General features: G+C 60.9%; 1 protein-coding gene across 3 annotated transcripts in view; it reads left to right on the top strand.

Moving 5' to 3' along the window:
* The window catches only part of BCAR1 (BCAR1 scaffold protein, Cas family member), a 37,201-nt gene that overhangs the window by 18,390 nt on the left and 5,766 nt on the right, over positions 1-13,045 (top strand). For all 3 annotated transcript variants that reach the window (XM_017868693.1, XM_017868690.1, XM_017868692.1), the window contains exons 2-5: positions 4,148-4,768; positions 10,725-10,886; positions 11,062-11,178; positions 11,929-13,026. In XM_017868693.1, the coding sequence (XP_017724182.1) occupies positions 4,148-4,768; positions 10,725-10,886; positions 11,062-11,178; positions 11,929-13,026 (1,998 nt within the window). The remainder of the gene's footprint in view (positions 1-4,147; positions 4,769-10,724; positions 10,887-11,061; positions 11,179-11,928; positions 13,027-13,045) is intronic.

Below are 13,045 nucleotides of genomic sequence, written 5' to 3' on the forward strand. Positions count from 1 at the left end.
CTCCTCCTCTGGCCCTGCCCTCTGGGATGAGCGAGCCATGGAGGGCCTTCCTAGGTTCCTCTGGTGCACATACCCTGGAGCTACCCTTCTGAAGGAGGTAGACTTGTCCTCCTGTCCCAGGTGCCTGGGGTCCAAGGGTGTGAATCAGGCTATGTCAAGACATGCTGGGTGGTACTGTGAGGTGGGGGCCAAGGGAAGGGGGTGTCCCAGGAGGAGCCTTCCTGGACGGGATGATAGTCCAGCAGGTCCTGAAGTGGGAGTGGGGTGTGGCAGGAGTGAGGTACCAGAGATTCAGCAGCCTCCACTGTGTCTTGGACGCAGGTGACTGACAGTGTCCACCTGGACTGGCTTTGCATCCCATCTGAGGTCACAGTTGTATCCCTTGAGAACTTGGGCAGGAGCACCTGACTGGCCCAGCTTGGGTCATGCCCTAGGCCCAGCAGTGCAGGAGGCCAGGAAAGTAGGCTTAGGGAGACTGGCCTCTCCTCTAGTTTGGAGCATGGCAGGGGTTCCGGGAGAGGCTGCTGGGGAGCCTGCGAGCATGTCCAGAGCAGGAATGCTTGAGGTGGTGTGCGCTTTGCTCATCTGGACTTATCTGGCCATGGGAAGCTGGTTGTGTGGATGACGTTCACTGAGCTGTGCACGCATCATCCATGGAGTCTGGCTTGAGTCCTTCTGCTGCTCCAGGGTCACAGCCTGCCTCCCTGCTCCAGCCCCCTGGCTGAGGCCCTTCCTCTGCCCCATGCTCTTCCCAGACAGGAATCCTGTGGAATGTCATCTCTTTGGGGAGGCCATCTCTGAACCTGTATGCAAAGGCCTTCTCCCACATTATTTTTGGCACCCCACTTTCTTCCCTGTGAGAGCAAATTGTTTGCTGTCTTTCTGTCCCACTACAGTATAGGGCCCGTTCAGACAGAGGCCTTGTCCACTAGGCCTGCACTATCTCTGCAGAGCCCGGCCGAAGCAAGGGCCAGGCGAATCTTTTGTTAAAAGAACAGTGTGCGCTGGGCACAGTGGCTCACGCCTGTAATCCCAGCACTTTGGGAGTCCGAAGCTGGAGGATCACTTGAGCCCAAGAGTTGGAGAACAGCCTGGGCAACATAAGGAGACCCCATCTCTATACAAAATTAGCCGGGCATACTGGTACGTGCCTGTAGTCCTAGCTACCTGGGAGGCTGAGGTGGGAGGAGGCTGAGGTGGGAGGATCGCTTGAGCCTGGGAGGTGGATGCTGTGAGAGCCATGATCGTGCTAATGGGCTATAGAGCAGGACCCTATGAAACCAGGGCTGTCATCCAGCAGAGAGGATCTAGGTGCTCAGAGAGGCTAAGGGATTTGCCCGAAGTCCCACAGCGGGGCCCAGGTCTGAGTCTTAGCTACTGCCTAGTGAGGAGGAAGGAGTGCGTGTCCTTGGGGAACAGACGGGGAGGCAGAGAGACCCAGAGAGGCGGGGCCCTGGCCAGCTGGAGTGGTCAGTTGTGTACCAGCAGCAGCAGCGTCCAGAGCTCAGGCTGGGCGGGGGCACACCAGCTGACGCAGGCGGGGGAGCTCCTGGTGCCAGGCGCCCGGTGCCACGTGCCCAGCCTGTGAGGTGCTTCCCAGCCTGGCTTCAGTGGCCCCAGACTGGGCTGCGGCCAATCAGTGAGCTCATTCCAGGAGGGGTTGGACCTTGAGGCCAGAGGCCACAGCCGCTCACCTGGGCCGGACTTTCCCTCCCTGCCGGGCCCTTCTCTCTGCAGAGCCCTCGGCCTCCCTGCCTGTGCTCCCTCAGTCTCCCTGAGTGCCTGGCCCTGCCTGGCGGGGCCTCTGCCAGCCTTTCCTGGGCCGCCCTTCGAGGAGGTGAGGGGCCTTCGCAGGGCGGTCCCCTCTGTCTAAACCCCCACCTTCTCTGACTTGGCTGGAGGGGAATTTTCCTGTGACTCACTCTGCTGGCACTTCCTGTGGTCACCAGGGCAGGGGCTGGGGGACCTGGAGGGGCAGCTCTATGGTGTGTAGGGTCACTGGGGGAGGGTGACCCGCCCCCTGATGGGCTGTGATTCCCAGAGGCAGGCTGCAGACCATATTTGGGAAATGCTTGTCTCGCTGGCTGCCTGGGATGGGGGCCCTGAGCACGGGTGGGCTGCAGGACAGCCCCCGCCCTCCCGCTCCTCCGTGGGGCTCTGGCCCCTGGACCCGCCGCAGTGCCTGTCCCATTCTGCCTCAGAGCCTGGGACACAGTCCACTGTTTTCTTTTTTTTTTTCTTTTTGCGTATTTTTTCAGCCCCGAAGCAAGAAACACTCATTCCTGAAAAACAGGAAGAGAAAGTGTCTCCATTGTCTCAGGCATTTCTGGAGTCGTCCTGACCCTCTCCTGTCTTTACGTTTCACAGGATGTTTTCTTGAGGCGTGCTTTTCACTTGAGTTCCTTTTTCATTCTGTTGTAATTGTGGTGTGAACAGTGTTGCAGCCATCCAGGGCCTCTGCCCTTGCGCTCACCTTGGCTCTGATGTGACTCCACCTGGGCCTGCCTTCTCCGAGCTGCCCCCTGGCCCCTCCCTTGGGCCTTGCTCCTCCTGGCTCCCCACACTCTAGCCTCTGGCCCTTTTAGGGACTGGAGGCTCCTAGCTGCTCTGGAGAAATAGGCTCCCAGCTGATGACGCCCACCCAGGGCAAATGAGCCGTGGGGTCTGAATGTCTGCTCCTGGGACCTGGGGTACCTACTGCCTACTCAGGCTGCTTGCCTGGTGTACCATCGCCCTCTGATGCCGGCCAGGGAGACGGAGCTCAGAGGGGTTCTGTCCAGTCCCTGCTGGTGTAGGGGAGGCTGGGCCCTAGGGACTTGGAAGAGGTGTCACCCCCACTCTGCCCCAAGGCCCAGGCTCCGGCTTCCTGTTTCTGCCCAAGGAGGCGCGGCCCTTTCTTCCTTGTTTCACTCCTTGCAGATGGAGTCCAGAAAATGGAACTTGAGCCCAAGTGGGGATGGTCACACAGCTACTGGTTGGCCAGAACCCAGGTCCCATTTCTGAGTCAGTCTCGACCAGGCTGCACGTCTAAGACCCCAGGAGACTCCAAGAAGGGACTTTGCAGGGCAGCCCAGACCTGAGACCAGGCTGGTGGGGTGGCTGGAGCCCAGTCAGGTCACCACCCAGCCGGCCTGGCACTTTTCTCAGACTCGACTTCCCTGTGTGTGAAGTCTGGGGCCCCTGTGGAACCCATGTAGCCTTCGGCCGCCCTAGGAGGGGCTGCAGCCCTGGCCTTGTCTCACCCCTTGCCTCCCTCACACCTGCTTTCTGCTGGAACCGACCACACCCTCCAGCCAGGGACCCTCTGTCTCTCTGGGCCCATCTTGCGCCTGGCACCTCGATGGGGTGGCAGCAGCAGCAGCAGGGGCGAGGACGCATGGGCGTGGCGGGAAACTGCAAGGCCTCCCTGCCTGGGCTCTTGTGTCCCAGCAAGACTCTGCACCTGCCCTCACCATCGCCCTCATGCCTCTGATCCCACAGCCTCTTCCAAGTCCCTGTCGGACTGCTTGGCTCCTGGGCCACGTGGAGGACGTGCCCTGTCCTGGGAGGGTTTGCTGAGGGCAATGGGGCCAGGACCGGGAGGGCGTGCCTCCTGTTTGCTTCCCAGCCTTGGGGAAGGTGTTTGAAGTTTCTAAATTAATTACTGACTTTTTGGATTCTGGGTAGATGGACTTTGTTAAGGAAGCTTCCTTTCATTTTTGTTCAGTTTTTTATCCTAAGAAGCTGTCCTTTTGTCAGATTATTTTGTGCATCTCAAGAGAGAACCATTTGCTTGTTTTAACTTGGCAGCATTGTCGTTGTTACTGCCGCTCTCCCTGTGTTGGTCCAGGTAGCAGAGTGGCCTTGGGTGGGGCTTTTAGGGGTATCTTGAGGGTCATCCCTGGAGTTTTGGTGGTGGCAGTGGTCAAGAGGATTTTAAGGTGCTCTACAGGTGCAGTTGAAAGAAAGGCCAGGATCAGCTGGGCCTTTCTGCTGGAGAACAGGTGGAGACATTGGAGGCAAAGGCACAATGATCTCACCACAAACTCCACTAAGTTATTTTCCCAGTGTCAAAGCTGGGCACCTCCCCAGATGGGGCAGGAGCTGGGGATCCCCCCACGCCCCATGCACATCCTCCTGGTCTCACACCTGTGTCCTCTCTCCCCAGAACGTGCTGGCTAAAGCCCTCTATGACAACGTGGCCGAGTCCCCGGATGAGCTGTCCTTCCGAAAGGGTGACATCATGACGGTGCTGGAGCAGGACACGCAGGGCCTGGACGGCTGGTGGCTCTGCTCGCTGCATGGGCGCCAGGGCATCGTTCCTGGGAACCGCCTCAAGATCTTGGTGGGCATGTATGATAAGAAGCCAGCAGGGCCTGGCCCCGGCCCCCCCACCATCCCGGCCCAGTCTCAGCCTGGCCTCCATGCCCCGGCGCCTCCAGCCTCCCAGTACACGCCCATGCTCCCCACCACCTACCAGCCCCAGCCTGACAGTGTCTACCTGGTGCCCACTCCCAGCAAGGCTCAGCAAGGCCTCTACCAAGCCCCGGGTCCCAGCCCTCAGTTCCAGTCGCCCCCAGCCAAGCAGACATCCACCTTCTCGAAGCAGACGCCCCATCACCAGTTTCCCAGCCCTGCCACAGACCTGTATCAAGTGCCCCCAGGGCCTGGAGGCCCCGCCCAGGACATTTACCAGGTGCCACCTTCTGCTGGGATGGGGCATGACATCTACCAGGTCCCCCCGTCTATGGACACACGCAGCTGGGAGGGCACGAAGCCCCCGGCAAAGGTAAGGCTGTCCTGGCACAGTCCTGCAGCCCCACAGGTATAGGCCCAGGCGCTGGTTTCTGGGCACAGAAGGGCCCAGCCACCCTCAGTCACTGGCCGTCCAGGAGTGGCTGTATGTTTGGTCTGGGGTCAAAATGGGAAGTGAGTATTTGGGGAGTGTTCATTTGTCTGGGGAAGATGGATGTGAATGGACCCAGAGGAGAGACGCCCCGCTGGCCTCAGCCAAGCCGATCTGAGTAGTGGTGTCACCACAGGGATCAGAATGTTGAGGCATTCCAGCGGGCAGGCAGGGCTTGGCACATGGGCCCCAGCAGAGGAGAGGCCAGCTACTTCATGTTCATGCACTGCCCTCTGGGTTTACGTGTCAGCCTCTAGATGGGGTTCCAGCACATCTTCTGACCGCCCCTGCCTCCACGGGCCAACCCCTCTCCTCTTATGGGGGATGCTAGGGTCCAGTGGGTGCTTACGGTGATCTGGATGTGACTCCTGGGAGGACACTGCCCCTGGAATTGCTAGAGGAGGGCTACTCTGAGAGCCTCCTGAGCTCTTGCCAATGGGTTGCTGGGCCTGGGAATAATACCTCTGGCCTCCAGACCCTGAGCCCACTCCCCAAGTCCATAGGCCCCCTGCCTCCCAAGCTTACCTGCCTATAGGAAGGAGTCAGAACTGGAGAGGGTGGCAAGGTCCACTGGCTGCAGCAGGAGCAACCTTTTCTCACCTTTGATTGGTCCGTTCCCCTTGTGCCAAAGCCCCCTCGAGAGCTGGGGTGTGGAGTTTCCAGGCCTAGACGTGGAGAGGGTATCTCAGGGTCTCTCGTCTTCTCCTGCCTGCTTCTTAGGGCTCACCAGGAAGACCTGAGAAACCCAGCCCATGCTGCTGTCTCAGCACTCCTGGGGAACATAGCAGCCCAGGCTGTTTGGGGTCAGCTTCCCAGGACCCAGGCCAAGCCTTGTTTTTGCTGTGTCCCGTCTAGAGCCACCTGTGTCTGGAGAGACACTGGCCAAGTGGACACTCAGCCTAGGGCTAAGGTGGAGAATTCATTGGTGCCAGCTGGGCAGCAAGTCAGCAGGGAGTCACCTCCACCCCTGCCCATGGGTGGCCTGGTACCCAGGAGGTGTGGCTGGAGGACACTGGCAGGTGGGACTCCATGGACTTGGGCCACCAAGCCTGGCCACCAGGGGAACCTGGGTCACTGGCTCCCACTTCCTGCTCTACCTGCTCCTTCAGCCATCTGGTCAGACGTGAGCCTGGCTGGCGTGAGGCTGCCTGGGTGGGGCTGCTCCCACACTGGCTTTAGCAAGAGGAGCAGGGTCCTGTTATCCCCTGGGGAGGCGGCAGGGAGCAGCGTCCTGTGGGGGAGCCTCAGACCATGGTCCATGTATACCCACACTCCACACAGATGAACACACGTGCATGATACCTGTACCCCACAGGTACAGACACCCATGCACACACCATACGCACAAACACANACTGGCTCCCACTTCCTGCTCTACCTGCTCCTTCAGCCATCTGGTCAGACGTGAGCCTGGCTGGCGTGAGGCTGCCTGGGTGGGGCTGCTCCCACACTGGCTTTAGCAAGAGGAGCAGGGTCCTGTTATCCCCTGGGGAGGCGGCAGGGAGCAGCGTCCTGTGGGGAGCCTCAGACCATGGTCCATGTATACCCACACTCCACACAGATGAACACACGTGCATGATACCTGTACCCCACAGGTACAGACACCCATGCACACACCATACGCACAAACACATGCGCTACATGAATGTGCATGAATATATGCACATATCTGCATCCCATACCCCACAAATGGACACACCTATACGCCCACACATGCACACATCATATGCATGAACACGTGCACACCCAAACCCCGTATGTGTAAACACGTGCATACACACCCCACACAGACACATGTACGTCCACACATACAAAGCATGCGCACCCACCAGTATCCCACAAACATGTACAAATGCGTATGCATATGCACACACACACACAATCCACGCTCCACATGCCCCAGGGTCAGGCACACCCCCTCTCCTCCTCTCCCACCTTTGCAGTGAAGCTTGTCCTGGTGCGGCTGGAAGCCCTGTGGGCTGGGGAGCAGCAGCGAGACTCCAGACAAAGCCTGGCCTCGAGCCTTTGTTTTGGCAGCTATTCTGTTTCCCTCTCCGGCAAGGGGCCTGCTCTCAATTGCATCAGGGGCTTAACCAGCTGGGTCCTTCTCCGTCCATGCCCACTGGTAGAGCTGCCCAGGCCTGTGCCCCAAAGGCTCTGACCTGGCTGATGGCCCAGGAAGGAGAGCCCTACGTCCTGGGCCCGGTTGCTCTCCCCTAGGAAACCTCCCCCAGTCTTGATTGTGTCTGCTTGTATTTTATGGTCACAAAAGCAATGCTTGTTTGCTGTAGAAAATGCATAATGTATGGAAAAGTCTGGAGATGAAATTTTCCAATCGAGGTAATCACTGGGAAATTCTGGCATATTTTGTCTAGCATCTGCCCTGTGTTTCACAGATTTGTACATGTAGTTTTGCATTTCAAAGTTGAAAATCCAACATTAGATATCAAAAGAATTTTGTTGCATTCTTAAAGCTTCTCCCTGAGCCGCCTTGGACTTCGCTGGGTTGCCCCCTCTGCTGGGACGGGCCCTAGGCAGTTTCCAGTTGCTCGTGTCTTCAGTACAGTGGCACGGCAGTAACACCTGGCTGCGGGACATCTGTGTCCGAACCTCCATATCCTCCCCTTTAAGTGGCCTGCCCCTCAAATGCCTGGGAAACTGAGTCTCCCAGTTCCAGGGCAGTGGTTGGCTGGGCTGACAAGGAGCCCTTGCCAGGATGGCGTGTGGGCAGGATGGACACTGGCTCTCAGGAAGCCAAGAGGGTGAGTGACAAGGGTGGTGGCCAGGAGGGTCAGACCCCTGGGGCCTGGAGCAGGGTCCAGCGGGTGCTGAGGTGGGAGCCTGGTGGCCCGTATGGCTGGGGGAGAAGTGAGGGCCACACTGGCATCGAGACTCTTTGGGCCTCTTTGGGCCGGGTGTGGGCTGTAGGAATCTGAGGGCATAGGCTCTTTCATGGGCAGGTGGGACTCCCCGGGGGAAGGCATCTGCGGGAGGTCACTCAGGTCATGACCCTGGTCAGTACCCAAGGAGACAGGCATGGCGTGGGGTCGGGTGTGCACGCGGTCCTGTTGGGCCTGAGTTTCACCCTCCTCGCCCTAGAAGCTTCATCTTGCCCCAGGCCCCCATGTGCTGGGACCTCAAGCCGGGGGGCCTGGAGCTGGGGAGGGAGGGGAGCGGGCTGTGGTGCTGGCCCCTCAGGCCACCATGACCCAGGTCGGGTGAGCCCCTCGCACTTGGGTGTGTCCCAGTGGCTGTGGTCACAGCGCTCCTGTGGTGCTCCATTTCCCGAGGAGGAAACGAGGCTCCTGAATGGGGACCTGGGGATGCCAGAGCCAGGAGCCAGCCCAGGTCAGGAGTGACACCCATTTTGCAGAAGGGGGAGACCAGCCACTGAGCTCCAGGGTGGGGGCCCACCTTGTCCCCTTCTTCTGACCTGACGCCTGCCTCTCGGACCTGACCTGAGTTCGGTCGTCCCCCTGCTTGATGCCTGATCCTAGGGGAGGAGAGGGGCAGCACCCGGGCCCTGGTGTTGCTTGGGTTCTGTGCGTGCACCTGGCAGTTGGCCTGTGTTGTGTTTTCTCTGCGTGTGTGTCAGAGACCATGTGGGTCTTTTTTTTTTTTTTTGAGATGGAGTCTCGCTCTGTCACCCAGGCTGGAGTGCAGTGGCCACTCAGCTCACTGCAAGCTCTGCCTCCCGGGTTGACGCCATTCTCCTGCCTCAGCCTCCTGAGTAGCTGGGACTACAGGCGCCCGTCACATCGCCCGGCTAGTTTTTTTTTTTTTTTAGTAGAGACGGGGTTTCACGGTGTTAGCCAGGATGGTCTCGATCTCCTGACCTCATGATCCGCCCGTCTCGGCCTCCCAAAGTGCTGGGATTACAGGCTTGAGCCACCGCGCCGGCACCATGTGGGTCTTATGTCAGTGTCTGTGCCTCTGTCCCCTCCTCCTGGGCTCTGGCTGTGTTCCCCTAACCCCCAGGGGACCTCCAGGGCCTGCTGGTGGGGTCTCAGGTGTGTAGCAGGGTGGCCTGTGATAGCAGTGTCATTCACCTAATGAGCTTTTTCCACTGGTGGCTGCCTTGCTCTGTTTTTCTAACAGAAACATTTGGTCACTGTGGCTGCCTACTGCCACCCGACTCAGCTCCAAGAATGGCAGGCAGCCGTTTGCCTAGGGAGGCTGGCCTGGGTCCAGCTGCACCCCTGGGCCTCACCGCGTGAGGTTGGGACGGCCACTGGCGGGGTGCTCTTGGAGGATGCTCACGCCTCCCTCCTGCTGGTGCTGGGTCCAGGCTGAGCCTTGGGGCTGGGTCCCCACCTGCCTTTGGGAGGCTGGGAGGCCTAGAGAAGCCTTAGGCCATGCCTCAAGGCCCAGCCAACCTGCCACGTCCCTCCGCCCCGCCTGCCCCACTGTTGGCAGGTCCCCGCGTCTAAAAATAGTTCTGGAGGCGACTCAAGTCTGGAGCGCGTGGAGGGAGATGAGTCTGGAGAGGCAGCCGCCAAATCCACTCTCAGACGCACTGGAGGGGGGTGGCCCCGCAGAGGCCCCCAGCCTGTGGGGCTCTGCTACCAGACGCGCTGGAGACCCAGTGGGCCCAGCTCTGCTGCGCTGCGGGGGCCTCTACCAGGCCTGGGGCTGCTGGGGGGCGCTGGGCGCCTCTGCCGCCCCCATGCCCTGCACCGCCTCACAGCACCCTCAGTGAGCAGGGCTGGCTGCCTGCCTGCATTGGGAGGGCCTCTCGGGGTTCAGGGGCACTGGGCCCGAGGGAGAGGCTGCTTTGGCGCTGCTGCCCTGGGGGATGTGCAGGGAGGCCCTGAGTCAACCCTGTCCCAGACATCCCCTTTGATGAGGGAACAAAAGGTCTTTCAGTGGAGAGAGCTGAACAGGGAGCCTAGTGGTGGAGGCGTGTGGGCGCAGTGTGCCAGGGGCTGGAGAATCCCACCAGGGAGGCCTTGTCCTCCCCAAGGCAGGGAGGCCTTTGGGGAACCAGGCTGCCTGGCATGGCCCCTTCCCCCTTCAGGCCATTGCTGGTGAGGGGCAGCATGGCCCTGGGCAGGCCCTTGTGCTGCCTGCCTTGGCCACCCTGGGCTCTGGACCAGGGTAAGAGAACCTGGGGAGGGAAGGGCTGGCCCTGGACCTGCGTCCCCCACTAAGCCTCATCCTTTCAGGTCGCTGGGGATCTTACCTGCTGCAGGCAGCTCCCCCGGGGCAGGCGCGGCAAGGCGGGGCAGCCTTGGTTCCAGCTGCTGTGCCCCCCAGCACACGCTCAACTTGCCCCTCTGCTCCTGTCCTCCAGAGTCTCCCCATGCTGTGCTGTGGGGCAGGGGGTGCTAGGCTCTGTCTGGTCCTGGGCTGGACGCAGTCCCCTGCTGGGCCGATCCTTCTGAGGAGGCTACAGCTAGGTGGTGTGGGCAGCAGGCTCCGAGGCCTCCGATGTGACCTCTCGTCCTGCGGGGCTGGGCGCCCCAGTCATGGGGGGTTCCTTGCCTGTGGGTAGTGCCCTCCAGAGCCAGGGCCCCAGCCCCTCACCCCACCGGTGTCCCCCACCGTCATCAGCTCACACCCATACTCGTCTGTGGAGCCTTCCGGGTCAGCAGACTGTAGAGATGGTGGTGTCCTGGCCCAGGACCGGGCAGCTCTGAATAAAACCTGGGGTTCTTGCTGTACCCAGCACTGCGTTCCGCTGGAGGAAGGTCAGAGGGTGCAGAGGGGCTTAGAACTGGCATCCCTTCCACCTGGTGTGCCCTGCCCACCTCCCAAAAGGATGTGGCTCCCAGGTGTGAGTGGAGCCTCCCTGAGGGCCGGTTCGAGGGCAGCAGTGAAGTCAGCTCTCTGCCCCCAGGTGGTGGTGCCCACCCGCGTGGGGCAGGGCTATGTATATGAGGCCGCCCAGCCGGAGCAGGACGAGTACGACATCCCGCGACACCTGCTGGTCCCGGGGTCACAGGACATCTATGATGTGCCCCCGGTTCGGGGGCTGCTTCCCAGCCAGTATGGCCAGGAGGTAGGTGTGGGGTGTGCAGCAGGGGGAGGGCAGGGCGGCGAGTCTGTGCCTCTGCTTGACCCTGGGCAAGGAGCTGCATCTTCTCAGCCCTGGCCAGGCCTGGGGGTGGTGCTGCAGGGTTTCTGCCTTTCCCATTCCCCCCGCGCCATTAACCCTGCACTGTTTCTGCCCCCAGGTGTATGACACGCCCCCCATGGCTGTCAAGGGTCCCAATGGTCGAGACCCGTTGCTGGAGGTGTATGACGTGCCCCCCAGCGTGGAGAAGGGCCTGCCACTGTCCAGCCACCACGCGGTGAGCAAATGCCAGGGCCAGGCTGAGACTGTGGGGTGTCTGGGTGTGTGCACTGGGGTGCTGACCAGTGTCTTCGGGGCTCGGGGTGGCAGCAGGAAGAGACTGGCTCCAGACCCGGGTTCTGCTCCTCACTGGATCGTTGACAGAAGAGGAAACCTAGCTCTCTTCTGAGCCTCAGCTTCTTCGTCTGTAGAACCGCCTGTGGCAAGGCCTTCCCCATGAGCTCCTGAGAGGGTATCTGCAAGGTGACCACAGGGTGTGTCATGTCACCTGAGATACTTCCAAGAGTGAAGGGGGGACTAGTAATTATGTGGGAGCATCAGGGACAAACCAGGACTGTCCGGGGCAAACCAGAATTTGGTCCCCTGATAATATTTGCAGAGCTCAGTCACACACCTGCTGCAGAGTGGAAAGTTCACACGTGGTGGTGGTGATGAAATCATGGTATGATGGTGGTGGCAGTGGCAGTATGAGAGTTAACCTTTCAGTGAGTCTGAGGTGACACAATTATGTGAATTAACACGTGGAATTCCTTGAGAGGAAGCTCTCCCACCTTCAGGTACAGGGGTGGTCACCTGGCTCTAGAGCCGGCTCGTCCCAGAGCTGTCATGGATGGGAATCGTGAAGGATGTGTATGCCGGGGCTGCGTGTGTGCCTGTGTGTGTGTACATTTGTGTGGCTGGATACTGCCCCCAGCCTCGGGTAGGCAGATGGACGGATGGACAGCCTTGACTGCCGCTTGTTCCCCAGGTCTATGACGTTCCTCCATCGGTGAGCAAGGATGTGCCTGATGGCCCGCTGCTCCGTGAGGAGACCTACGATGTGCCCCCCGCCTTCGCCAAGGCCAAGCCCTTTGACCCGGCCCGCACCCCACTGGTGCTGGCTGTGCCCCCTCCAGACTCCCCGCCAGCCGAGGACGTGTATGACGTGCCGCCCCCGGCTCCTGACCTCTACGACGTGCCCCCTGGCTTGCGGCGGCCTGGCCCGGGCACCCTGTATGATGTGCCCCGTGAACGGGTGCTTCCTCCTGAGGTGGCTGATGGTGGCGCGGTTGACAATGGTGTCTATGCGGTGCCTCCCCCAGCTGAACGTGAAGCCCCGGCGGATGGCAAGCGCCTTTCGGCCTCCAGCACTGGCAGCACACGTAGCAGCCAGTCCGCATCCTCCTTGGAGGTGGCGGGGCCGGGCCGGGAACCCCTGGAGCTGGAAGTCGCCGTGGAGGCCCTGGCACGGCTGCAGCAGGGTGTGAGCACCACCGTTGCCCACCTTCTGGACCTGGCAGGCAGCGCCGGTGGGACTGGGAGCTGGCGTAACCCCTCTGAGCCACAGGAGCCGCTGGTGCAGGACCTGCAGGCTGCTGTGGCTGCCGTCCAGAGTGCCGTCCACGAGCTGCTGGAGTTTGCCCGCAGCGCTGTGGGCAATGCTGCCCACACATCTGACCGTGCCCTGCATGCCAAGCTTAGCCGGCAACTGCAGAAGATGGAGGACGTGCACCAGACGCTGGTGGCACACGGTCAGGCTCTCGACGCTGGCCGGGGAGGCTCTGGAGCCACCCCTGAGGACCTGGACCGGCTGGTGGCGTGCTCGCGGGCTGTGCCCGAGGACGCCAAGCAGCTGGCCTCCTTCCTGCACGGTAATGCCTCGCTGCTCTTCAGACGGACCAAGGCCCCTGCTCCAGGGCCCGAGGGGGGTGGCACCCTGTACCCCAACCCCACTGACAAGACCAGCAGCATCCAGTCACGGCCCCTGCCCTCACCCCCTAAGTTCACCTCCCAGGACTCGCCGGATGGGCAGTACGAGAACAGCGAGGGGGGCTGGATGGAGGACTATGACTACGTCCACCTGCAGGTGGGTGCCGCCTGCCCAG

This window comes from Rhinopithecus bieti, unplaced genomic scaffold, assembly GCF_001698545.2.
Source record: "Rhinopithecus bieti isolate Rb0 unplaced genomic scaffold, ASM169854v2 scaffold_2574, whole genome shotgun sequence".
In the NCBI taxonomy this organism is placed as follows: Eukaryota; Metazoa; Chordata; class Mammalia; order Primates; family Cercopithecidae; genus Rhinopithecus; species Rhinopithecus bieti.